We start from the raw sequence: 26,399 nt of genomic DNA on the forward strand, positions 1-26,399 counted from the left end.
AAAGTAAAAGCAAAATAAAAGTATTTCTAGATAACCAAAACTGAGAATTAGTTAATAGCAGACCCAGAGTATAAGGAATGCTAAAGGAATTCCTTCAGACTGAACAGAAATGACTCCAGAAATAACTTATATCCAAAGGGAAGAATGAAAAGCACTTGGTAAACATGTGGATATATATAAAAATTACATTCCTCCCCCCTTGTCAGTTTATTTAAACAACAGGACTATTTAAAGAAGAGTAAAAAAGTAAAAAACACTGTATTGCAGAGTTCATAATACACATACATGAACTATATGTGTAACCATAGCACAAAAAGATGACTTGGAAACAGAATTATACTGGTATGAAGTTCTTATATTTAATTGGAAGTAAGTCAGTATAACTTGAGGTGGTTTATGATAAAGATGTGGTTGGCTTGAGATGAATAGCAACCATTAAATTTTAGAGAAACTAAAATGCTATACTAAAAATAGAATTGCTTTACACAGAAGGCAGTGAAAGAATAAGAATAGGGATGAAACAGAAAGCAGATAGGAAAATGGCAGACCTAAATCCAGTCATGTCAGTGGATATATTAAATATGAAGTAATTAAATAATCAAATGGCAGAGATTTTCAGTCTGGATATAAAGTAGCAAGTTCTATGGTATCTATAAGTGGTTTACCCTTGAAATTCAATCCATAAAAAGACTGATAATGAAAGGATGAAAAAAAAGATATACCACGCAAACTGTAAACATAAGAGTTATATATTATATTAATATCAGATAATGTACTTAAATATTACTGAAGACCAATAAGAAATGAGGTCTTTCCATAATGATGGGGTAATACTGCAGTAGGATATACCGATTTTAAGTGTGTATGTTCTTAACAATAGAGCTCTAAAATACATGAAGCAAAATATTCAGAATTAAAAGGAGAAATAGACAAATCAGTGATTTTAGTTAGGGATTCAGTAATACTCCTCTTGCAGTAATTGAGAGAATAAGTAGATGCAAATTAGTAAGAATATAAAAATCTTGAAATATCAGCCAATGTGAAGTAACAACAGCAGAATCATGTTCTTTCGAGTAAACATGGAATAGCTAGACAAACCATATGCTCAATATGCCTCATTTAAAAATAGTAAATATAGGGCCACCTGGGTGGCTCAGTCCATTAAGTGGCTGCCTTCAGCCCAGGTCATGATCTCGGGAAGTAAGGCCCAAATCGGCTCCCTGCTCTGTGGGAAGTTGCCTGCTCCGTCTGTCCCTTCCCCTGCTCATTCTCTCTTTCTCCAATAAACTTTTTTTTTTTTAAAGATTTTATTTATTTATTTGACAGACAGAGTAGGCAGAGAGGCAGGCAGAGAGAGGAGGAAGCAGGCTTCCTGCCGAGGAGAGAGTCTGATGCGGGGCTTGTTCCCAGGACCCTGAGATCATGACCCAAGCCAAAAGCAGAGGTTTTAACCCACTGAGTCACCCAGGTGCCCCTCCAATAAATCTTTTAAAAAATAGTAAAATATAGAGCATGTTCTCTGGCACTAGCTTGTTTCTTTTTATCCTTCTCTCTGTCTCTGTTTTTAATTTAGAAAGGGGGAGAGTAGGAAGGGCAGAGGGTGAGAAAGAATCTCAAGCAGACTCCACGCTGAGTGGGGATCCCGACACAGGGCTTGACCTCCCAACCCTAAGATCATGACCTGAGCCAAAATCAAGAGTCTGTCACTTAACTGACTGAGCCACCCAGGTACCTCTGTCCTCCTCATTTTGTTTGTTATTTAGCAAGGTAAATTCTGAGATGCAGTTTCAGCTGGTTTTTTGTTTTGTTTTGTTTTGTTTTACTCTGAAACTTTACTAAATTCTTTGTTTGAGGTCTCACACTGCGTCATAATTGTATAAGCTCATGCAGTGTTGATAAAGCTTATGTATACTGTAGACACATAATGTGTGTGAACTGAATATATTTACCTATTTGTCTTGTGTATGGGTATAAATATTTGAATGTATCTTTTTATGCAATTTTTCCTGAAGTTGTTAAGCTTGAAATCAGAGAGCTAGTGTGTACTTTTTATTTTCCATAATGAGGGTCATAGGACATTATGTATAACAGCTGTTCCGTACAAGTTTCTAAATTAATTGGAACTAAGTGTATAATTATTTGACTCAAAATCATTGTTCCAATAACAGTGTAGAAAAATAAATGTTAAATTGGGCTTATTTTTTATTGAGATTCTTTTCTCTCCTATCCGTAACACAGGTGCATCAAGAGAGTGTACACATGATTGAAGTCACAAGCAATTTAATTAATGAGACTCTAGCAAATCACCCTGAGTGGGCAAAGTAAGAATGTTATTTTGGCAAAAATAGAAATGGATGCCCTAGGTTTAGTATCTGTTTTCACAAAATGATCTTCATTGATGCAGCTAATTGGGAAGAGAGATTTGATGAATGTTGACATTTTTGCATAACAATGTCATGTTTTGGGGGATGGTGGGAGAGAGATGTACATAAGATTTTGGGAACAGTTTATGGTCAATGCCTTTATATTTGAAATGAGATTTACAGTTTATAATATGTTTATGATTTGCAAAGCACTTTCACCTACCGTGTGTCCTGTGTTCCTCACAGTGACTGAGGTAATTGGAGAGACTGTCCCCATTTCATACATAGGAAATCAGGATCAAAAGTTAAGCAAATTGAGATAATCCCCCAGTGGCAGAGTTAACAGTGCTTCCACCTTGTATCTTTTTTTTTTTTTTTTTTTAAGATTTATTTATTTTAGAGAAAGAGCTGCGCTAGAAGAGGGGTAGAGGGAGATAGGGAGAGAATCCCAAGCAGATTAGCAGCTGAGTGTGGAGCCCAATGCGGGGCTTGATTTCACTACCCTGAAATCATGACCTGAGCTGAAACCGAGTCAAATGCTTAACGGACTGAGTCATCTGAGGGCTCTCACATTGTATCATTTTGGAGGCAAGGTTGGCAATCTATGGCTCAGGGTGAAATCCAGCCACCTGTTTCTGTAAAGTTTTTTTTTTGTTGTTTTGTTTTATTTTTGTTGTTGTTGTTGTTTTTTTTTAAAGATTTTACTTATTTATTGGTTAGAGAGAGGGAGAGCACAAGCAGGGGTAATGGCAGGCAGAGGGAGAAGCAGGCTTCCCACTGAGCAAGGAACCAATACAGGACTCCATCCCAGGACCCCAGGATCATGACCTGAGCTGAAGACAGACACTTAACTGGCTGAGCCACCCAGGCGTCTCTGTAATTTATCAGGCCTAGTAGGCACTTGTTAGTCATTAAAGATCTATTCAAATACTAATGTGAATTCTCATACTTTAACACTCGAGGTTATAATTTTCCCCATAAAATGTCATACCAGATAATTGAAAATATTCAGCAGTTCCTTCAAAGCACTGATGAACTAGAATAATTTAAAAGCTACTTAATTTTTCCCAAATCCCACCTCTATTTAAAGATCTCAATTTCCTGTTCATATCTTCATACTTAGATTATTACATTTGTAATCATCTCTAAAGTTTTGTCTTAACTTGCTGAGAAATATTTGAGAATTTGCCATATGTTTCAGAAATACTTTATTTGGAGTATAGGAAGAACTGGTTAATATTAAAGATTGAAACTTTACCAATTTGAAGTTGCACTTTCTAATGTATCCAGAATGTCTGGAGGATGTTGTTTATCGAGGGGACATGCTTCTGGAAAAGATACAAAGCGCACTTGCTGATATTGCGCAGTCACAACTGAAGACAAGGAGTGGTACCCATAATCAGTCTCTTCCAGACTCCTAGAATCAGTATATACCAAGTTGTTAAGCTTGAAATCAGAGCTATTTCAGTGCCATTAAGAATTCTGCATCAAACTTAGATGTAAGCCTTACCAACAGTTACAGAAACATTAAGCACTATGACACGTTACCTTTTTAGCTATTTTTAAATAGTCTTCTATTTTCACTCTTGATAAGTAAGCCTCTAAAACTACGATTGAACCAGCTTTAAACCATCATAATACCATCATTTTTTATTATTGAAATGAAATTATTGAGGTAGATATTGCATTAATGGTTATAATTAAACAGATGTGCTTTAAAATTCTTTAAAAAATGTCTTTTTCTTTGGTTGAAAAGACCAAAGGTATCATTACATTTTGTTAGTGGCAGTTGGCTTTCTCTTTAGGACCATCTTTCTCTCTCTCTTACACAAATACACACGCAAGCTAGCTATCACTTCCAATTTACTATATAAAGTACTACAAGGATATAAAACCGCTGTAAGTCGAGAACGTTGTGTATTTGACTTGACTCTTTCCCATAAGCCAGCTTTGTAGTGTGTGTCATAGTTAGGCCTCAGGAAAGTTTTTAGTTACTGCTTGCCTTGGCCTTTGGGTATCACTCGTGGATAGTTGAAATCAGGACTATTCAGTTTGTGAATGTCAACATCTGTAGTGTACAACCCTCTGAGGTACAATTTAAAGAATGTATGAGGGGTGCTTGGATGGCTCAGTTGGCTAAGGGTCTGCCTTTGGCTCAGGTCATGATCTCGGGATCCTGGGATCAAGTCCTGTGTCAGGACTCCCTACTCAGCATGGAGTCTGCTTCTCCCTCTCCCTCTGCCCTTCCCCCTTCTTGTGTGAGTGCTTTCTCTCTTTATCTCAAATAAATAAATAAGATCTTAATAAAGAATACATGAAGATATTTCTCCTTCGGAAAGCACTAGGCATATGAAACGTGTTATTGATTAAGGCAGATGATACAGCCTGCTTAACAGGATAGTGGGAAGGCCGTCTCTCATGGCATGAAGAGAAGTTTTTTCTTTCTCAGTTTTTTACTCAGTTCTTAGATCAACGTGTATGAGAATCCCTTTCAGAGCTCATTAGAGTCCTGGTTGCTGGGCCCCAGCCCTGTTTCTTTTTCAGTAGGTCTGGACCTGGGCCCAAGAGTTTGCATGTCTAACACATTTCCGAGCGGTTCTGATGCTGGAATAAGGCTGGTGCTGAATAAGGCAGATGATCCAGGATGTGTATGGGCAGAGAAACCAGGCAGAGCAGAATGAAAGGGAGGTTGTGGGGAAAGTGGGTCTAAAAGCTAAGGAGAGCTTGAACAGTCTCTCAATTGGTAGAATTAAGTGTTAGTCAAGGATTCCTGAATGGGATTCATTTGTATCCTTGTGTGATGACTGATTAGTAATTTGTCAGTTACTGATTGTTTAAATACATGGACTATTGACATAGTCCACTAAAAATGTATTAGTTTTAATTTTTTCTTTCTTTTATTTTAAATTAGTTGGCTTCCTGAGGCGCAAGTAGTCCAAAGAGCCCTCAATTCTGCAGCTAACAATGTGTACCAGTATGGAAGAGAATGGATAACACACAAGGTAAGAGAAGAGCCTCTCTCTGCAAGGTCTTCATTGGTAGGGGCCTCCCTTTGATGAAGTGTAAATGGAGATTCTCTTTAGAACAATTTCTGTTTTTGAAATATGCTTAAATCTACAGGTCAACAAGAAACATACAATGAAAGTAAACTTTCTGGAAGATTGTATTTAACGGTGCTAGTAGCCTGAACAGAGAGGTTGGTCCTTTGCTTCTTGCTCAAGGTAGATACTCATTATTTGTGCTCTAGGACAGAATGATCATTAAGATTGGGTGGTCAAATAAGACTTTGTGGAGAAAGAAATGGTTGTTAGCAAATATTAAATATTACTATCTGCTGGTGACTGTCGTTGGCAGTTTCCAGTTTGTTTCATTTAATCTTTCTAAGAAATTTGCAGTAGTCTAAATTGTTTGGCCCATTTTGCAGAGGAAGAAACAGGCTTAGCAAGGCTAAGTAAATTTCCAGTGGTCATGTAGTGAATGGCAGAGCTTGGTTTCAAACTGAAGACTGCTTGTAAATCCCTTGGTTGTTTCTGCTGTAGCCGCTGGAAGAGCACCACTGGAACTGGGCTAGGTGTTTTGCTGTGGCACTTGAGATAAACCATGAAGGACTGAATGATAGGTTTTCAATAGGAGTGTTCATGTGAGCCAAGATATGGAGGTGGAAGTGTGCTTGAGGAGATTAGCTTGTCTGAAGCTTTGTGGAAGGAAATGAAGGATAGAGGATAAGGCACAATTACTGCAGGTAAGGGTCCGTTTCTGTGATACAAATGTGGGATTACCCTCCCCCCACAATATTACCTATGGGAAAGAAGGTAATTTGGAATTTTAGTATATTGAAGTAGTTAGGAACATCTACGGATTAACAACATTTGTTGCAGTGAGATGTATGTTCAGGAAAAAAGTATTGGTATATGATTCCTTGTTTAAAATTCAATAACAGGGGTGCCTGGGTGGCTCAGTGGGTTAAGCTTCTGCCTTCGGCTCAGGTCGTCATCTCAGGGTCCTGGGATCAAGACCCGCATTGGGCTCTCTGCTCAGAGAGGAGGCTGCTTCCCTCCCTCTCTCTGCCTACTTGTGATCTCCCTCTCTGTGTCAAATAAAATTTAATAACAAAAGTCTCAAAAAGAAAGTTATCTTAAAAATTACAGTGTATACATGTGTATAGTAATCTAACCTAAGAATGGAATTGTGGTTGAGTAAAAAGTTAAAAGAAAGATCTGTGTAACTGATTTTCTTGAGTCCATGGCAGGTGACCTAATCGAATGCCACATGGAAGTCTTTAAAAGATAAGTTTATGGGTATAGCTCTCCTAACTATCATAGAAGATCCAGTCAGCCATTGCAAAAGCATTTTAGACTTCTAGAACCGTATTGGCTGACTTACTCTGCTGAAAGCAGAACATTTAGTTTTTTTGGTTTTTCTATTTGAGTTCTGGAATTCTTAACCTATTTGGGAAGAGCTGGAGAAATGTGTCTAAGATTTTATAGAAATAACTTTCAGATTACTTAGAAGTTATGTTTGAAACCTTTTACCCAAGCCTTGAAAGGAAAGACAGTTGAAGAGAGATGGGTCTTGCTAACAAAGGTTGTAACATATTCATCATCCTGATTTGGAAGGCAGGGGGATAATATCTAAAACCAATCATTGACTATCCATTGACTGATGAATGGATAAGCAAAATGAGGTATATCTAAATGGTGGAGTATTATTTGGCCATAAAAGGGAAGGAAGCACTGATACATTCTACCATGTGGATGAACCTTGAAAACGTTATGCTGAGCAAAAGAAGCAGTCAAAGTAGATACGTATGATTCCATTTATATGAAATGTCCAGAAGAGGTATATCTACAGAAAAAGAGAATAGAGTAATGGTTTCCAAGGGTAGGGGAGATTTAGTGAAATTAGGGAGTGATTGCTAAGGAGTATGGAGGTTCTTTTTGGGGTAATGAAAATGTTCCAAAATAGGTATTGGTGATGGTCACATAGCTCTGAATATACTACAAGAAACTATTGAATTGTACACAGAAGTGGGTGAATTATAAGGTGTGTGAATGATCTCAATAAAGTTGTTTTTTAAAAAGAACCATTGAGGCTCCTGGGTGGCTCAGTTGGTTAAGGGTCTGCCTTCGACTCAGGTCATGATCCCAGGGTCCTAGGATCAAGTCCCACAATGGGCTCCCTGCTCAGCTGGGAGCCTGCTTCTCCCTCTACATGCCACTCCTCCTGCTTGTGCTCGCACCCTCTCCTTCTCCCTCTCTGTCAAATAAATAAATAAAATCTTAAAAAAGAAAAAACCCTAAAAACCATTGAAATTGTAGAAGTTGAAATGTTATACTAAGATTCCTTTATTTATTTTAGAATTTTAGAGAGAGCAAGCTCAGAGTGGGGAGGGGGAAGGGAAAAGGGACGGAGAGTGACAGAGGGAAAAGGCGAGGGGGAGAGAGAGAATCCCACCCAGGCTTCTTGCTGGAGTGGGGAGCCCAGTGTGGGGCTTGAGCCCACAACCCTGAGATCATTACTGGAGCCAAGATCAAGAATTGGATGCTTGGGACGCCTGGGTGGCTTAGTGGCTTAAAGCCTCTGCCTTCGGCTCAGGTCATGATCCCGGGGTCCTGGGATCGAGTCCCGCGTCGGGCTCTCTGCTCAGCAGGGGCCCTGCTTCCCTTCCTTCTCTCTCTGCCTGCCTCTCTGCCTACTGTGATCTCTCTCTGTCAAATAAATAAATAAATAAAAATCTTTAAAAAAAAAAAAAGAATTGGATGCTTAACCTACTGAGCCACCCAGGTACCTCTGTAGGGCTTGATTTTCTAATAAGCTCAGATCTCAACCAACTAACAATCATGAGAGAATTGGGTCCCAAGAGCTAAAGTATAAAAAGGGATAAAGCTAGAATAAGAGGTCATACTCAGAAAAGGTAGAGTTTTTTAGGGTATGTGTAGGTATGAACAGAGAAGTTTCTGTCTACCTGCCCCAGTCTGCCTTTTCAGCCTTATCTCTTATATCCTCCATGCCTTATAGTACCCAGATTTGCTACTTTGCTCTTACTCAAATCTAGTTTACTTTCTTCATTGGACATCCTTGCTTGAGCTAACCTTTCTGCTTAATAATGTTCTTTCCAAAATTTATACCTAGAGGTGCTGCCCTGAGACAGTAGGAAAATTAGTCCTGAATGGGTTTTCACTGTCCCTTCTCCCATGCCTAGAATGAAGGAAGTGACAGCCAATCCACAAATGTGCCAGGCACTGTTCTAAGTTCTGGGGAAAAGCAGTAGACCAGAAAGAGTTGCCACCCTCCTGGAACTTATTCTGAGAGGAGGAGGAGACAGACATGAAACATGTCAAGAAGTAACCATATTTGTTCTAGAAGTGTTGTGACCAGGTAATGTAAAGTGACTCAGAGCAATGCCTTAGCTAGAATGCCAGAGAATGTCTCTGAGAAGGTAATGCTTTCACCAAGACTGGGAAAGGAATGTTTCAAGTTGAGGGCATAGAAAATTCCAAGGCTCTGAGGTAGCATCAGTCTTGGTTGAAGGAAAGAAAGAAGGCCAACGTGGCTGGAATGGGGGTTGTAGTGACAGGATGAGCCATAGGGGGATGAAAAGAAGTTGGGATTTTATTTTAGCTACAAAGATATATATGGATTTAAAGCAGAAAGGGACATGACCTGATTTAGGATATTGAAAGCTCATTCTGGCCTCTTTATTGGGAGTGATGGGCAGGAATGGAGAAGGCAGGGGTCTGGCTAAAAGAATATTATTCCAGTAGTCCAGGGGAGATGTTGATGACTTGGACTAGGATGGTAGAGGTGGGAAATGAGAGAAGTGGTCACATTGGTATATACTTTTGAGGTGGATCTGACAGAAATTATTCATGGATTGGATACGGAGTGAAAAGGAAGGAAGTTTTTGGTTAGCCCACCTGGAAGGGTAACCACTGTGCCACTCTGCCACTTCCCGAGGTGGTGGGGGTGGGACCGGGGAGAGGCAGGATTACAGAGAAATGGAGCTGTAGTTCTGTTTGGGGTGTGTTACGTTAGAGAACCCTAGCAGATATCTAAGTCAAAGCATCAGAAAAGGCCACTGAATGTACATAGATGGGGCTCCGGGGAGATGGTCTGGGCTGTAGGTGGAAGTTCGAATGTTGTCAGATAGTATCTGTCACTCTACCCAGCAGGAGAGATGAGCTGTGTTCGTTTGGTAGGGCTGCCATAACAAAGTACCACAGGCTGGGTGCTCAGACAACAGAAATTTACTGTCTTATGGTTCTACAGTCTGGAAGTCCAAGATCAAGCAAGGTGTTGTGGGATTGATTTCTTTTGAGGCATCTCTCCTCAGCTAATGACTGTGTCTTTTTCACATGGTCTTCTGTCTGTGTGTGTCTGTCTCCTAATCTCTTTTTATAAGGACACCAGTCATACTGGATTATGGCCCACCCTGATGGCCTCCTTTTAACTTAGTTACTTCTTTAAAGACCTTGTCTCCAAGTACAGTTACATTCTGAGGCACTGGGGGGTCAGGATCTCAATGTAAGAATTTAGGAGGGACACAGTTGATACTATAACATGGCCAAAGGAGACAGACAGAAGAGGACCAAAGATAGATTTCTGGAGCACTTACGCTTTTGAAGGTCCCAGAAGCAAGCCAACAGAGAAGATTGAGGAGGAGTAGCCTGTGGGAGGAACCACCCGTGTCTGTCGTAGAGGCTGAGAGAAGATACTTCAAGAAAGACTTGGTCAGGTGTGGCAAATGCTGTCAAGGTTCCAAGCAAGATGAGAACAGAGAATTGCCCATTGATTCCCCATCCCCATGTTGTAGAGGAGGTTATTCGCCATAAGTGAGCACAGCTCTCAGATGGCATCCTAGTTAGTGCTTCATCGTCTTCCATATGCAAAGAGCATCTCCTACACCACTAATAATATCTGTGCTCTGGTGAGTCCTCCGATAGCAGTGCTTTTGCCATCAGGCCCCATGCTCTCTCGCCTTGTCTTCCTTATGGCTTGTGCTATATACTGTAACATTAAAACAAGATGGTGTTCTAGGTCTGTGATGTTCTGCTGTGGTTGGCAGCACCACAAGTTTCAAATGATGCTGAATCCTGCCTTCAAAGTCGTGATGTTGTAGAGTTACTCACTGTCGTGCTGTGATAAAGGGGATCTGAGTTTGAGCTAGTGCTTTATTTCAGCGAAGGCCACTGTGCCAGCGCCTAGACTAGGGGCTTTTCTGGTTCAAGAAGGATCTCAGGGGACGCCTGGGTGGCTCAGTTGGTTAAGCAGCTGCCTTCGGCTCAGGTCATGATCCTGGCGTCCTGGGATCGAGTCCCACATCGGGCTCCTTGCTCGGCAGGGAGCCTGCTTCTCCCTCTGCCTCTGCCTGCCATTCTGTCTGCCTGTGCTTGCTCTCTCCCCTTCTCTCTCTCTGATAAATAAATAAAATCTTAAAAAAAAAAAAAAAAAAAAGAAGGATCTCAGAAACTGAGCAGACAATGGCAGAAAGAGTTGGTAGTAGGAGGTCTGTGAGTATCTGACTGTCATGCTACTTAAAAGACAACTTTCAAGTAATTAAAGGAAATTAGACTGGGGTAATTGTGACTTATATTTTGGGTGGTTTGCTGTGTTAGGCGTTCTTTGTTCATAGGTTTTAGATACTGTAGTTGCAAGAGTATTAGAGTTTTAAATCCTGCCTCTGCCAGTTAGCTGCCTAACCTTGGGCCTGTCATGGGTCCTTTCTAAATTTGCTAACTCATCTTGAAAGAACAAAGGTGATAAAAACTTTTTTCTTCCTAACTCTTGGGGGTTTTGTAAAGATCACATAGTGTAAGGGAAAGTCATTTGTAAATTGTAAAATGCTATGCAAAGGTAAATGGTTTTTATTATATTCACTCATTTGTGTTTGGTTTTTGAATAAGTAAAATATAAAGGAAAACCTTGGGCAGATATTTTTGCATCCAATATGTCTAAAAACTGGTTCAGATATCTGTAAGGACAGTGTCAAGAGAGCAAAAGGTGTGGATAGGACACACAAAAGAAAATACACATTGAAAACCAACATGGAGGAATGGTCACTCTTGTAGCTGAAGAAGAAAAGTAAAAATAATTGGCTCTAGTTTTACACCAATTAAATTACCTAATAGCTTATCTGTCCATAAGGCTTTGGAAGAATTGGTTTATTCATACGATATTGGAAAATATTAACTGGTACAATCCCTATAGAAGACCGTTCAGCAATGCATAGTAGGAGCCTTTAGTAAAGTGCCTCTTTCCTCTGATTCTTGAACATTTATCTTACTATTAGTAATAAGAAAAAAATTGTGTGCAAGGATGTTCAATGCAGTGATACTTGTGACATTAAAAATTGGAAATCATCTCTGTATTCCTTTATCGGGTAAAATAATACCCAAACTTAATGAACTAGGGTGCCTGGCTCGCTTATTTGGTAGAGCGTGCGACTCTTGATCTTGGGATTGGGAGTTGAAACCCCCAAGTTGGGTGTAGAGATTACTTAAAAATAAAAAATCTTAAAAAAAAGAAAAACTTATGAACTAAAATGGAACCATTAAAAATGAAGATGAAGGTTAGTGATGAAGAATTCTAAATTATATCTATAAATGGGCAGAAAGTTGCAGAAGATATGGAAAAGTAGAAACAGTTATGCTAAGAAAGTGAGACTACAAATTAGTATTTATCTTTTAAAAAATGCCTTTGAGGCACCTGGTTGGCTCCAGTCGTGATCTCAGGGTCATGGGACTGAGCCCCTGTGAGTCACTGCATGGGGCATGGAACCTGCTTAAAATTCTCTCTCCCTTTCTTTCTCACTCTCTCTCTCTTAAATAAATAAATAAATTTTTTACTGTTATGTTGTGGTTTTAATAACAAAACATGGGGTTTTATAATGAATAATTGTCCTCAAAGTTATCTTGTCTCACTGTACTTGATTCCCAGAAACACCACCAGTCTAATTAGTCATAACTCTGAGACCTGATGTCTCTCAGCAAACTATAGGAAATATTTGTGTTTATAGCTATGGTCCTAAAATTTTACTTAAAGTTCTGTGGTAATTTTTTTTTTTTAAAGATTTTGTTTATTTATTTGACAGAGAGAGATTACAAGTAGGCAGAGAGGGAGTCAGGGGGCAGGGGCAGAAAGCAGGCTCCCTGCTGAGCAGAGAGCCCGATGTGGGGCTCGATCCCAGGACCCTGAGATCATGACTTGAGACGAAGGCAGAGACTTAACCCACTGAGCCACCCAGGCACTCCTAGTTCTGTGGTAATTCTTACACTGGTGCTAAATGTAACATGAGCTTTCTGTGTAATAGATGAACATTTGAGCCACATCCAACAGACTTTTCTCTGAGCAGATAAGACTTGCTAAGTCAGTGATCATGGCTTCATATGTACCGTTCTCTAACAACCTGAAGTAACCCCCTCAGATACCCAAAAATAGAGAGAAGCAAAAAGGCAAGAAAGGCAAGGAAATTCGCTAGGAATATTGAAGAGTAGAGTTTAAGAAAAGATCATAAGGTGACTAGAGGCCATTAAATACTCTGGAACATTTTAGTTTGATTTGGAACAAATGTAAAGACCTAGCATGAATTAATTTTACTGGATTTTTGTCTGAAATATTAAATCAGATCATATCTGTATCTCTTCCAGCTTCATAAAATTCTGGGAGATAAGGTGAACAATACTGCTGTAATTGAAAAGCAAGTACTAGAACTTTGGGACAGATTGTATCATTCTTGGTTTGTAAAGGTAAGTTATTTTATTAGAGGATTTCAGTCGCAAACTATAAAGTCCTTTTATTTTACAGACTCATTGACTAGATAGATGTTAATTAGGTAGATATTAACATTAGGATGTTATTTATTGAAATTCTTAAGTTAAAGTTCCCAAACTTCAGGTCACTGAAAGTCCCCTTGAATTGATGGTTTATTGGCATGCAGAGCCCAGCAGTCCCTGTGACATCGTGTTTTTCATCCTGTGTTCATTATCATCAACAGCATCTTATCTCATTGTGTAGAACTGCAACGTGTAAACCATGTATATAATGTTAATTTTTCTAATGGCCACTTAAAACATGAAAAGTAAACAGGTGAAATTAATTTTAGTATTTCACTTACCCCAGCATACCCCCAATATATTATCATTTCACTATGCAAACAAGTAGAAAAAAATCTTAATGAGATATTTTATATCCTTTTTTTTTTCTTACAAGCCTTGGAAACTTGGTGTATGTTTTATACTAATGCCGTTTTTGGACTCTCCAGTTTTTGGACTAGTTCCATTTTAAGTGCTAATAGCCACATGTGATTAGTGGCTACTGGTTGAGATAGTACAGGTCTAGACTTTTTTTTTCCTTAAAGGAGGTACATAGAATAGATCTGAAAGTTTGGAGAACTCGATTTTTAATCACCTTTACCTGTTACTTGTGCTGATATACCCTTACTTCAGAAATTATGATGGAAAATAATACCATTTTCCACTAAACATAAAAATGCTGGTTTTGAGAGCAGCTGGTTGTGTGGGGTCATGCCGTACACGGGGTTGGCAGGGCCTGTGGGCCTCCAGGAGCAGGGCTGTGGGAGATGACTGTCCAGTGGGGAAGGAGGTAGAGAACCAGACAAGTTGGTGGTCAGTTTTCACAGGGTTGGCAGTAAGGAGAGGAGCATGTATAGATCGACTTCTTCACTTGGGGTGGAAGGGAGGAAAGCTCAATTTCAAATTTGAATTTGTTGCTCAGTGACCAGTTTTTACTCTTCCCCTGGGACGAATTGAGGGAACAGTGTTTGTTTTTCTGAGTTTCAGAGTGGAGGTTAAAACTGGTTGTAGAATTTGTAACTATTATACAGTTATTTGCTGAAGAACCGGTCGATTGGAAAGGTGTCTTTTTCCTCTGCTAATTCTGGGGCTTCTGGTTACAAACAGCATTTTCTATCCCTCACCTCCTTTAAAAAGCTTCATTTTATAGTCCAGGAAGGTCAGTGTTTTAAAAGCATAGATTTATAAGCAGGCAGATATATTCCTTTCTTTATGTCTTTTACTAGGACCTGAAGTCTTCATTGCATAATGAAGAGTGGTATCACGTACTGTTAGCAAAAGTGTCAGAATGCAAACAAAATATTAAGAAACTACTTCGGTTTCTAAATGTTAACCTCACTAGTCCCTTTGTTTATTCATATCTCTTCCAAATTTAATTATTCCTGCGTTCTTGTCATTGTAATTGTCTTCCATATAGAGTTTGGTTTGCTCCCTGTTCTTGTTTCTTCTTCATCTTTCCCTGCTTTGTTGAGATATAATTGACATATAACATTGTATTAGTTTTAGGTGTCCTGTATGTTCTCTCCTCTTGCTGTTTTTATCTTGTGTGGAAGACTGATAAGGGAGATGAGGAAAGGAGGAAAAAAGCAAAGTGGTAGACCCCCCAAAAAGGTAGAGGGTTGAAAAGAAAAAAGAGAGTAAATGCCGTGTTGGTGTACAGTGGTACAAATTGAGGGATAAAGTGTGTTCACAGCTGTATTTAGGAAGAGACCATTTGAGCTAGGCTAACACATAGTACTGAGAAGGTAAACAGAAAAATACAGTTCAGGTCTTTAGGTGGAGTTCTTAGTTGATTTCTTAAATAATGCAAAATTTTTCACCCTTTAGTAACTATTAAAGTGCCCAAGTGGATCTAAACCGAAATGGGGTATTTATACTTTTCCTGTTTTGGCCGAAGATGGAGATGTCACATCTGAACCATTTTGTTCCGTAGAACGTAACGCACTCTGGAAGGCACAAAGGACAGAAGATGCATATAAGTCGTCAGAATAGCTGGCTGGGAGACATCCTGGACTGGCAGGATATCGCTTCCTTTGTTCACGAGAACATTGAGACATTTCTTTCGGTAAGAAGTAGTATTTTTAGTTTAACTGGACTTAGAAATAAAAATAGAAATTCTAACTTCCAGTTTTCCCCACACCCTCAGAAGCCTTTGGTTACCCTGTTTTTAATGCCATGACATTTACAATTTTGAGAGTTCTAAATGCACTAGAAGGATGTCCACAGGCCATAGGCCTCAGGGTAAGTAGTTCCCTGGTGGCTGAAGAGTCACTGGGCAGTGCTGAGTCAGGAAGCGAGTGTGCAGTGTTGTAGACTCTCATTCTGAGATACAAGTACCCCGTCCTCTTAGGCTGACTAGAAAGTCCCCAGGATGGAACGCTGGAGAGAAAACGGCCTTTTGGTGGGCAGGGTCTTTGGTAGACGGTGATATGGTTCCCTTTACATTAGAGAGACTGGATGTTCTTCAGCCAGTACCACCTGCCACGTACCACCCGCCTCTGCCTTGTGTGCCAAGGGGTCAAAGGCAGCAAGGGACCACTCTTGGTCCCACAGCGTGTTTTGTAAACATGTCTTGGCATGTGGCTTTTCACTGAGAGGAGTTTTCTTGTGAATAGACTCATGACTTTCATCAGCCTAACAAAAGTTGAAGTTTGCAATGCTAGATTTTTTTTTTTTTTTTTAATTTTTAAGTAAGCTCTACCACCAAAGCAGGGCTCAGACTCAAAACCCTGAGGTCGGGAGTCAGACAGTACCAACCAAGCTAGCCAGTGCCCTGCAATGCTAGATTTTTTTTAATTTAATTTTTATTAAACTAATAGATAATGATAGTGGAGAGTCAAAAATATATTTTTTTTAGCAAAAAATAACATTAACCTGCTTTGTGCTTCCCCATTTCAGTCTCATTTTCTAGAAACAGCTGTCAATTCTTTTAGCTTTCTTTGGATATTTACCTCTAAATTTCCAAAATAACCTGTTGATCTTTCTTGGTTTTACAATTTTGGTATTATATTTTGGCTTCCTGATATGGAAGATGAAGATGAAGATGTGATTTTGAAATCTCCCCATGCTCCCATGCTTTCTTACACCACTTTTGGGGTTTTCTTATAACTCCTTTGGTTCTGCCCCCCGCCTGCCCCCGTCCCTGCGCTCACACTTGCCCTTCCTCCCATGCACTCTCTCAGAATGAGAGTCTACAACACTGCACACTCGCTTCCTGACTCAGCACTGCCCAGTGACTCTTCAGCCACCAGGGAACTACTTACCCGCAGTTTGGAATTAAATCTAGAAATTCATGTCCTTCAGTTCTAAGACTTTACGGTTTTGATAGTCCCCTCCCTGTTTCCTCTAGTCCGATGGCCATGAAACTTTTTGGTCTGAAGATTCCAGAGTATTTGTTTTTGTGGGTTCTGTTAATTATTATTGTATCAGCAGTTAAAACTGAGAACTTTAAAAATATATATTAATTCACTAAAAATAACATTACATATTAATGTAACACATTTCTTACATCTGGAAAGCAACCTTTTTCCAAAACAAAAAATAATTTTTTAATATATGTATTCTCTCAGATATTTATTATTTATTTTTTAAAAAGATTTTATTTATTTATGTGACAGATGGAGATCACAAGTAGGCAGAGAAGCAGGCAGAGAGAGAGGAGGAAGCAGGCTCCCCGCTGAGCAGAGAGCCCAATGCGGGGCTCGATCCCAGGACCTGGGATCACGACTTAAGCGAAAGGCAGAGGACCCAACCCACTGAGCCACCCAGGTGCCCCCCAAAATAGTTTTTTTTAAAGATTTTATTTATTTATTTGTCATAGAGAGAGAGAGCACAAGCAGGGAGCATCAGGCAGAGGGAGAATCAGGCTCCCCACTAAGCAAGGAGCCTGATACAGGCCTCAATCCTGGGACCCTAGAATCACGACCTGAGCCGAAGGCAGATACTTACCTGATTGAGACACCGGGCATCTCTAAAACAAAAAATAATTTAGTGAGAAGGGTGGCTTTCTTTTATATTTTTGCAAATCTGTTTAATGTCTGGATTCTCACACTTGCTTCTATATTCAGTCAGTCGGAATATATTGTTTTGATTGAAATATATGAACAAAATCTAGCCTCATACGGATATGTAGTTGGAAAAGAGGAGAGTCTTTTAATAGCCTTTTCAGATAATTGTGGTTCTTCTTTCATACTACACCAAAACTCAACAAATGGTATTTCTTAAAGGTTAGTTGCAGTGTGGAATTTGAAACCATATCAGTAAATTTTTTGCACTGTATTATATTAAAGCCTATTGATCTGTCTTGTTAGAAATCAGCGTTTTACTCTTGCATGTTTTTGTGATATGCACTGGTCATTTAGAATACTGGTTCACTGATTTTTGTACATCATCCAAATTATCAGCACACATTCTTACAGAGTATAAAACAATAACATTCTTTTTTTTTTTTTAAAGATTTTTTTTATTTATTTGTCAGAGAGAGAGAGGGAGAGAGAGCAAGCACAGGCAGACAGAATGGCAGGCAGAGGCAGAGGGAGAAGCAGGCTCCTCGCCGAGCAAGGAGCCCGATGTGGGACTCTATCCCAGGACGTTGGGATCATGACCTGAGCCGAAGGCAGCTGCTCAACCAACTGAGCCACCCAGGCATCCCAAACAATCACATTCTTAATATTACTACCTATTTCATCAGAAAAAAATCTTAAGGTGTCGAGGTCAACCCTTGATCAAATTTTTTATTCCTGCCTTCATACTTGTAATAGACAACAGCTTTCACATTCTGAGCCTTTCTGCTTAATCCCCTTGGGTACACAGAAAGGTTACTTAATTGTTGTTGGAGAACTGGCAGTCTACAATTAATGTATTCAGCTAATTTTTTAAGAATCACCACAGAGTATTTCCTATCAGTGTGACCCAGAAAGTATTTAAAATTTTTTTGATAAAAATTCCAAAATGACAGAAGCCCCCAAAAGAATGCATGTAAAAATCACAAGTAAGGGCATTGTTGATTTGTTTCTTGTAATCAGTGGTGTTATTCATTCATTCTTTATCCCACAAGGTCAAATGGTCAGTCATGCATATTTTTGTAAGCACTGCAAAGAATTTTCAAGATTTTCTGTAAGGAGTTATTGTAAATGAAATCAGCCTGCAAAAGCTCTTCCATGAAGACTGAGCTGAGCTTTGCAAGAACCACCAGAGACAACAAAATATGCCTTTATAAATGGTACATTTGAGATAGGAAAGGAATGGGTAGGCCTTTCATAGAACAGATGGTATAATTTGCACATATGACAAAAAGCAGAACTGCTGTTTTGGAAAGGGCACACCAAAATAAAATCAGACATTAGATTTCTGGTCCCAGCTCTAGTTCCACTTACTAGCTCCAAGGCCCTTGGGCAAGTTTTAAAAAATCTCTGAGCTTTGGTTTGTCTCTCTTTACAATAAAGATCATATCATCTGTTTTGCTTCTGTCACAGGGAACAGATGTTATCATGAGGGAATTTAAGTTTATGAGGCGATAGGAAATGAAAACATACAGGCGTGCCATTAATATTGTACATCTTCTTTTAGTAATATTTAGTAGGTATTAATAACTTAATAACTGGTTCTAGTGAATTTGCAGGTGATGGATTAAATGAACACTATTAAGTCTTGATATAAGGGTCATCATCTATCTGAAGAAAGATTTTCAGCTGCAGAGTTCTGTCCTTGACCTATCTGATCATTTCTTTTATTATGATTTTAGGGAAATCATCCATGTGATGCTTTTGTGTTTGTAGGTGAATCTAAGTTGGAGGTGGCAAGGCAGGGGGAGGCAGCTAATAAGACAAATACTAGAATTTTCATGGTCTGCACTTGTGATCCTATACAGGTTGCATTCTGGAATATTTTCCTGTAGGTATTTTTCCTATAAATATCATTTTTACAGAGTTATATGTATCATGATACATATAAAGTTTTTATTTTCTGCTTTTTAAATAACCTTGCAGTATATTGGAAAATGTTTTTCTGTGTTATAATAGAGCTATCTTTAATGGCTACCTAATATGATTTGGAGATAGGTTCACCATATCATATTTCCCAACCATTTTCCTTACTATTCAATGTTCACATGCTTTCAGATGATTTTTTCTTTTCAGTTATTTTCAGTTTCTGATACTCACACGCTTGTAGTAAAAAGCACAGCCCAGAGCTGTAGAACCTTCTTTCTGGAGGATTCGTCCTGATGTTTGGCTTTCCGTCTCCATCAGATCTTAGAGTCTCTGTGGATGGTCATGAGCCGGAACGTGAGCCTGCTTTTCACCACTGTCACGACGCTGCTGACCATCCTCTTCTACAGTGGGACCGCCCTTCTCAATTTCGTGCTGTCTCTGGTATGTACAGGTAGATAAGCGCGTGATACCTCTCCTTCCACAGTAAAGCACATTGTGGTTCCATTTACGCTTCCTTCCTGTAAGTTCCAAATGTGATTTTTTAGGAGATACTATCCTTTGTTTTGCAGATAATTTTCCTGACCACACTATTTTATCTATTAAGTTCCAGCGATGAGTACTACAAGCCAGTGAAGTGGGTGATAAGCCTGACACCACTCTCTCAGCCAGGTCCTTCTTCTAATATTATTGGCCAGTCTGTGGAAGAAGCTATCAGGTAGGGAGAAGATGTATGCTCTTCTTCTTTCCATCAGAAACTGCTGTCTGTGAGAAGCCTATTTTCTGTCGCGAGCCTTTCAGATAACATTCGGTGTTATTAAATCGGTTGGCGGACCTGGTATTTTCAGATATTTTTCTTTTGAGAGAGTAATGTGAGCAATGCCAGTGTTGATAGGAAAAAAATTCAATTTCAGTTTCCTGCTGTCAGTGCTGTGAGTTACGGCTTTCCCCCGCTGTAGGCTTCTGCTCTAGCTGCAGCTCCTGTCTTCATGTCACTTGCTGGGGAGAGCCCCTCTGTCACACACATACACCTCCCCTTCTCCGGGCACCTTCCTGTTCTCAGGCCCTGCAGCTGTGCCCAGGCAAGGGCAGCAGACGGTCTTTCTGTTTCTTCCTCTCTTCCTCTGTAGCCAGGCTGTCCCTTTGCATGAGGGTAGATCGGATACTGGAAAATCAAAGTTTCTGGTTATTTTCAAGTCACAGGCTATGTGTGTATCTCACAAGTTCTGGCCAGAAACTTCTGTCCTGTTGTGCAAGCTTGGCTTCTGAATGAGATATTCTTTACCTTTTTTTCTTCATATGCTCTTCCCAAGTCATTGGCTATCCCCACCCCCACCCCCCACAACCCTGCCTTTCATCTTTGTCATTTTGGATAGGGAAAGGCCCTTGCAGCCCAGGCCTATCTCAGCTCCTTCCCCACCCTTGTCTCTCATTGCTTTTAGCTCATTAGGATTCTACTGTATTTTTTTTTTTTAAAGATTTTATTTATTTATTTGACAGAGAGAGATCACAAGTAGATGGAGAGAGAGGCAGGCAGAGAGAGAGAGGGAAGCAGGCTCCCTGCTGAGCAGAGAGCCCGATATGGGACTCAATCCCAGGACCCTGAGATCGTGACCTGAGCCGAAGGCAGCGGCTTAACCCACTGAGCCACCCAGGCGCCCGTATTCTACTGTATTTTTACTGCTTACGAATAGTTGTCTAAATTAAATCCCCATGTTATCCATCAAAGCTTCTTTTTCTAGTAAGTTGCTTGCTAAATGGTCTTAAACTTATCTTGAATAGTGAATCTTTGGCTGGCATTTATTTTTCCACTTACTTTTAAGAAATAGCATTGCTTGCAACTAGTCTTTTATAGAAATCTTGATTTGACCTGATAATTCTGTCTGACTGATCTTGGCTTATTTCTTCATTGTGTTCATTTAACAACTGGTTGAGGATACCACTTTGTCTCTGGAAAACCCTCAGTTACATTCAAATAGCATGCATGTTGCTAAAGTACATTCTCTCTAGAAAATTTGCTGGGTTATCTTTCTTTTTCCTACTAGCAAGGCCTGGGTAAAGTCTTCATCAATGTCTTGCTTCCTTTATTGGCCATCAGATAGAATTTTTAAAAATGCCCTTATCCTCTGTGGTGCTCTTGGATATCCATGTGGGGCCCTCTATGTAAAAATTCCAAGTTTTGGAGTTTATTATCTAATATAACAGTTTTCAGGGTGAAGCTGTCTTCAGGGAGGACACCTGTTGGCTCTAGCGTATATGGTCATTGGGTATCATCTTTATTGAGTAAATCAAATGTTGAAAACCCTAGTAATAAATTCATGTCAGTTTACCTAAATGACCTTATCTGACTCAGAGAAGTTTATGTAAATAACTCAACCAAAAAGAAAAATAACCTATTTCCCAATAGGCTGAAACTATTGAATCAACCATGTCAAAGGTTGGCAGAATCCTTTATTCAATGTGACTAAAGCTAAGCCTTACAGAAAAATATCTATCTTGTCCCATTAAGAACCTCAAGAGAGTTACTTCCTTTTCCTGAAATAACCTTTATTAATACTGACTCTTACTCTCACAAAAGCTTTTCTGTTTTCAAATCATGGTTCTTGGATTTTCTCTTGTTCTGCTTTCTTAGAGTGAACCATTTTGTTTTTATAGCAAATATGCCAGCTCCTTTGTTTCAAACTTAGTTATTTAATGTCATGATTGCTTGGAATTGGTAAGCAGAGCTGTGATTTGTACCTAGGTCCAGCTGATTGAAAGGACATATTCTAGGCACCTGGCTGGCTCAGTTGGTGGAACATGTGACTCTTGATTTTGGTATTGTGAGTTTGCGCCCCACCGTTGAATATAGAGTTTACTTAAAAATACATTTTTTTTTAAAAAGCCAGCAAGCAAGTAAGCACATATCCGTCTGGTATACCATGGTGCCTTCTTCCAGGAGGACCTGGTTGGGGCAGAAGATTACAGTTTAATTTGTGGCAGTGTTGGGAGTATTCAAATGGACACATGAGGCTGGCAGCTAGAAATTCAGGTCTTTGGCTCATCAAGGAAATTTGAGGTTAGAACCAGTATGGTCATCTATAGGGAGAGGAAATACATATGTGCCTTTTCACAAATTAGATTTGCCTTATCTTCTTGGGATTGTACACACTAATTATGCACTATAGCATAGGCTATGTCTTGGTTCCAAAGGATACTGGTATCAAAACCATTCATTTTTGTCATATTTTTGATATAAGAAGATGTCTAAACCCTTAGTACCAGAACTATAATCTTAACAGTTGTCAAAACTGAGAAATACAGTACAGACCAGATGACTTGTCTGGATCAAAATGTGTAACCACAGTTATGTAAATTAAAGATTTTAACTCAAGATAATTTTTAGCGGTCCAAGTGCTTTTTGTCTCTTTCTTTACTGGGTCAAATTCAAGACCTAAAACGGACAGGTTTTACACAGATATCTCTGAAAAACCTTCTCATGTATGTAAGATAACAATGAGCTCTAGTTCTCAAGCACTTGTCAGATTTTTCATTCTGAAGGATTGTGTTCAAGATGGAATGTTTCTTCATGGACAAAGATTTTAAGAGGAAAAATATTATACACATGATTATGAAAATGTTATTATAAAGTCCTGAGAGTGCAATTTAACCTGTGATCAGCCTCCATAAACATGAGCCATTAGTCATCGTTACTGTTGCGGTCAAGTGAAAATCATTCAACTCGTTTTATATGACCCATCAATAAGTTGAAAGTGGAATTAAAATTGGGGGTTAACTGCATGGCCAGGCAGCCAAAGTGTCTTGGCTCCTGAAGCTTTGCCTTCTGAAATATGTGGCTATTTTATGATCACCGTCCTGTTCAATTTTTGAATCTCAGTTACGATTTTCAGTTCTGAATAAGTAAATGTTTTTTCTAAATTGGATATGTTTGTGTATTCATTTGGGTTTTCATTTCATGAATTTTTATGTTAGTGGCATGTATCCCTTATCCCCAAACCATTCTCGTCCCTGGAGAGCATGTTGTATCCTGAATGTTTGCATCACACCCTTCTCCCCTGATGCTCCCATTCTGCCTGCTCTGGTGGAGATATTGCACATTACTAAGTTGCATGTTGTCACGGCCTCCGTGCAATTTAGTGTGTGTGATATTTTCACATGAGTGCATGCACACGGGTATGGCTCTTGCTTGTGGGAATACAGCTTTTCAGTGCCAGTGGGTGGGAGTCCTACTTATGAATTGGATGGGAGAATGTATGTGCTGTGAGATCTCTTTTTTCTTTTCCTTTTTTTTTTTTTTCTGGAACGTGAATGTGCTTCTCACCTTTGCCCCCCAACTCTGGAGAATTAAAAGTATTTGGATTAAAAAAAATCACTGTCGCTCATTCAGTAAATCAGTATTTCCATTTTTGACTTTGAACGAATTAAATATTCATTGGAAAGAAATTCTCATGAATTTAAGGTTATAAGCATCTGTTTAAATTAAAAATGTATAAGGAAGAGTTTAAAGCTGTAAGAAAATATATTTTCATTTATTTGAAGAGATAACTCTCCGAACAGTGGAATAGAGAAAAAGCATACTTGGGAAAGTCAGATTAACTGAGGTTCTTAAATAATAACCCACTCAATAAAAATAATGCCTTTTTAAACTACTCAATTATAGATCAGTTTAATAATCTTAAACCTTTATTTGGCTTGTATTTAGTTTCCCATTGTGCTGCTCTAAAAGTTGTTAAATTAATTTTAATAGCCTTATAATTAGTATTAAGGTACAAATGTTTGCTATTTGTCTATATGATTGAAACAGCCCCTTGTTAGCTTTTTAGTTAGCACTAGAGTGAGCATCCATGATCATTGGGCACTGTCAAAGACACAAAATCATGTCTTAATGTATAAAAATATTGAATTAATATTTCTACTGCCAAAGACTCCAGTTGATTGAATGTGATGTCACTGTTTTATGCTTCAGTGTGTGAGAATGACTCACTGTTTTTCCAGTGGGGACGGAAGGCTTCCACAGAAGCAGCCTCTCTGTGCTCCTCAGCAGCGTGCTAGGTCTGCTCGTGCTGCGTGACCATTCCCCTCTGCAATGGGGAAATCCAGTGTCATCTGGGTTTCTGTACATTTCACCATAGAGCTGGGTCTTTGGGGAAGATGAACCAGGAAATGGAAGGAGATGTAACTTTTCAAGAGAGGTTAGGTAGTAGTGAAGATACCTTTACCCAATTGGTAATTTTATCTGCTGTGTTTCTGGAAGCTGGCCTGCCCTGTCTACTACCTAGCCTTCTCGGAGGGACAGTATATTGCAGTGAGTGTAGAACACTGGTAAGGTCATGCTCATGGCTGTTTCCTGAGGGAATAATAATCTGATAGTCTTTCTGTCTGATCTTTAGAAAGAAAAGAAGGGAGAACCAGTGTAAGAAAGTATTGGGAATAGATGAAATTTGATTTGGGGCTCTTTTCTTTTTCCTTAGACACGTGCAGTCTGCCTGTCTATGGTCTGGAGCCTGGTGTTCTCACAGGGCGTAGAGCTTCTTGACTGTGGCTTATCATTCTCCCCAAACCCCTCCTTGCTTCAATCTCATTCCATTAATCCAGGTCATCTGATCAAATCATGGGTTGTCTGGCCAGTTTTCACTTATTTAGAAAAGTAACAACACCCCCCCCCCGCCCCCGCTTTTTCAAGCTTCTTTGCCATCTCTCCCCACAAGAACACCCTTTTGGTCAGAAATGAGAGAGCTGAGATATTAGCTAGCTTATAAAAGAGTTAAGTGTCATCTTAGAGTTCAGTTTGTAAAGGGTAAGGAAAAAGCTGGTTAAGCATTAAATCCTAACCTAGCCAAGCATTTTTTAAAAAAGATTTTTAAAAAGTATTTATTTATTAAAGAGAGCACAAGCAGGGGGAGGGGCAGAGAGAGAAGCAGACTCCCTGCTGAGCAGGGAGTCCTATGTGGGGCTAGATCTCAGGACTCTGGGATTGTGATGACCTGGGCTGAAGGCAGATAGTTAGCTGACTGAGCCACCCAGGTACCCCAGGCATTTTTTTTTTTTTTAAGATTTATTTATTAATTTGAGGGACACTTTCGGCTTGGGTCATGTTCCCCTGGTCGTGGGATCGAGTCCTGCATCGTGCTCCTTACTCAGTGGAGAGCCTGCTTCTCCCTCTCCTTGATCATTAGGTTGTGAACAGTTATAAAGGGAGGAGTAACTTGCAATGGCACCATGCGTTCGTGCAGCACAAATCAAATGTAACCACCCTTAAAAAATGCCTCAAGTCTACTTTTGTGATTTTTGCAAGAGATTGGATGAAGTGTATCTTAGTTTCTTTGATGACAAGATAGGAAAATGCTCACTGAATTTTGAGTATCCAAAAAAGTGTTGATGAATGGGTTGATATCAATGAGTGAATGAAATGGGAAAATGATCTATCATTGGTGTGATTATAAGAACAAATACTCTTTGATTAAACTAGTGATTTCTGGCAACCCATTCAAACTGTATTGAGCATGCCATTAGTTATGTGCCAGATAAAGTTGTATTTGGTTATAGGAATGAACAATTCCTAGCAGTCCCTGAATTTTAGGTTCCAAAGAACCTGAGAGATCAGTCATTATATACACTGTATTTTGGGGTTTTGTTCATGCAGCTTCACCAGCACCTTACAATTTAAAATAATTAATCTAAGACTTTGTTGTATGCTTCTTCTACTCCCAGCTTTGCCATATCCCATATCTCTTTGGCACACAGCAAAAATTGGAACACCTCCAAAAACTGCAAGGAAAAAAAAGAAAGTTACTATGTGCATTGTTTTTAACCTTACTAAAATGCTAATTGGTAATAATGACACAATTCTCTAATAGCACAAACTTAAGTGCCTGCCTCCTGTGCACCAGTCACTAAGCTTATCACTTTAGTCGCATCATTAATCTTCATAGTAACATTAGGAAGTGAATGCTTGTCTCTGTTACCTCTGTTTTACGGTGAAGCAAAGTGAACCTCAGGGAAGCGTTACAGTTTTGGAGATCAGGCCACTAACCAGTGACAGAACTGGGATTCCAGAGCAGCTGGTGACAGAACCAGAGCTCTTTCAGGTCTTGTGTGACTCTGATTTCTGTATTCTTGCTGCAGAATCCACATCCTGTTTGCCTTCATTAACATTTCTCATGTATTACTGCATTCTTGACTGTTGCCTTTCTCACTACCACTCCTTTCGTCTCATTTATTAGCTCTCGGAGTCTCCTAACTTCTGGGCCCATGGCTCCAGTCCTGTCCCTTCTTTCATCCATCCTCTACCTGACATT

At 39.4% G+C, this 26,399-nt stretch overlaps 1 protein-coding gene across 2 annotated transcripts in view; it reads left to right on the forward strand.

The window, feature by feature from the left end:
- Positions 1 to 26,399, forward strand: part of TMEM245 (transmembrane protein 245) — a 96,843-nt gene that overhangs the window by 45,160 nt on the left and 25,284 nt on the right. For both annotated transcript variants that reach the window (XM_059411120.1, XM_059411121.1), the window contains 6 exons: positions 2,239 to 2,321; positions 5,275 to 5,365; positions 13,010 to 13,108; positions 15,108 to 15,239; positions 19,423 to 19,545; positions 19,674 to 19,819. In XM_059411120.1, the coding sequence (XP_059267103.1) occupies positions 2,239 to 2,321; positions 5,275 to 5,365; positions 13,010 to 13,108; positions 15,108 to 15,239; positions 19,423 to 19,545; positions 19,674 to 19,819 (674 nt within the window). The remainder of the gene's footprint in view (positions 1 to 2,238; positions 2,322 to 5,274; positions 5,366 to 13,009; positions 13,109 to 15,107; positions 15,240 to 19,422; positions 19,546 to 19,673; positions 19,820 to 26,399) is intronic.

Source organism: Mustela nigripes, chromosome 9 (genome assembly GCF_022355385.1).
Source record: "Mustela nigripes isolate SB6536 chromosome 9, MUSNIG.SB6536, whole genome shotgun sequence".
Lineage (NCBI taxonomy): Eukaryota > Metazoa > Chordata > Mammalia > Carnivora > Mustelidae > Mustela > Mustela nigripes.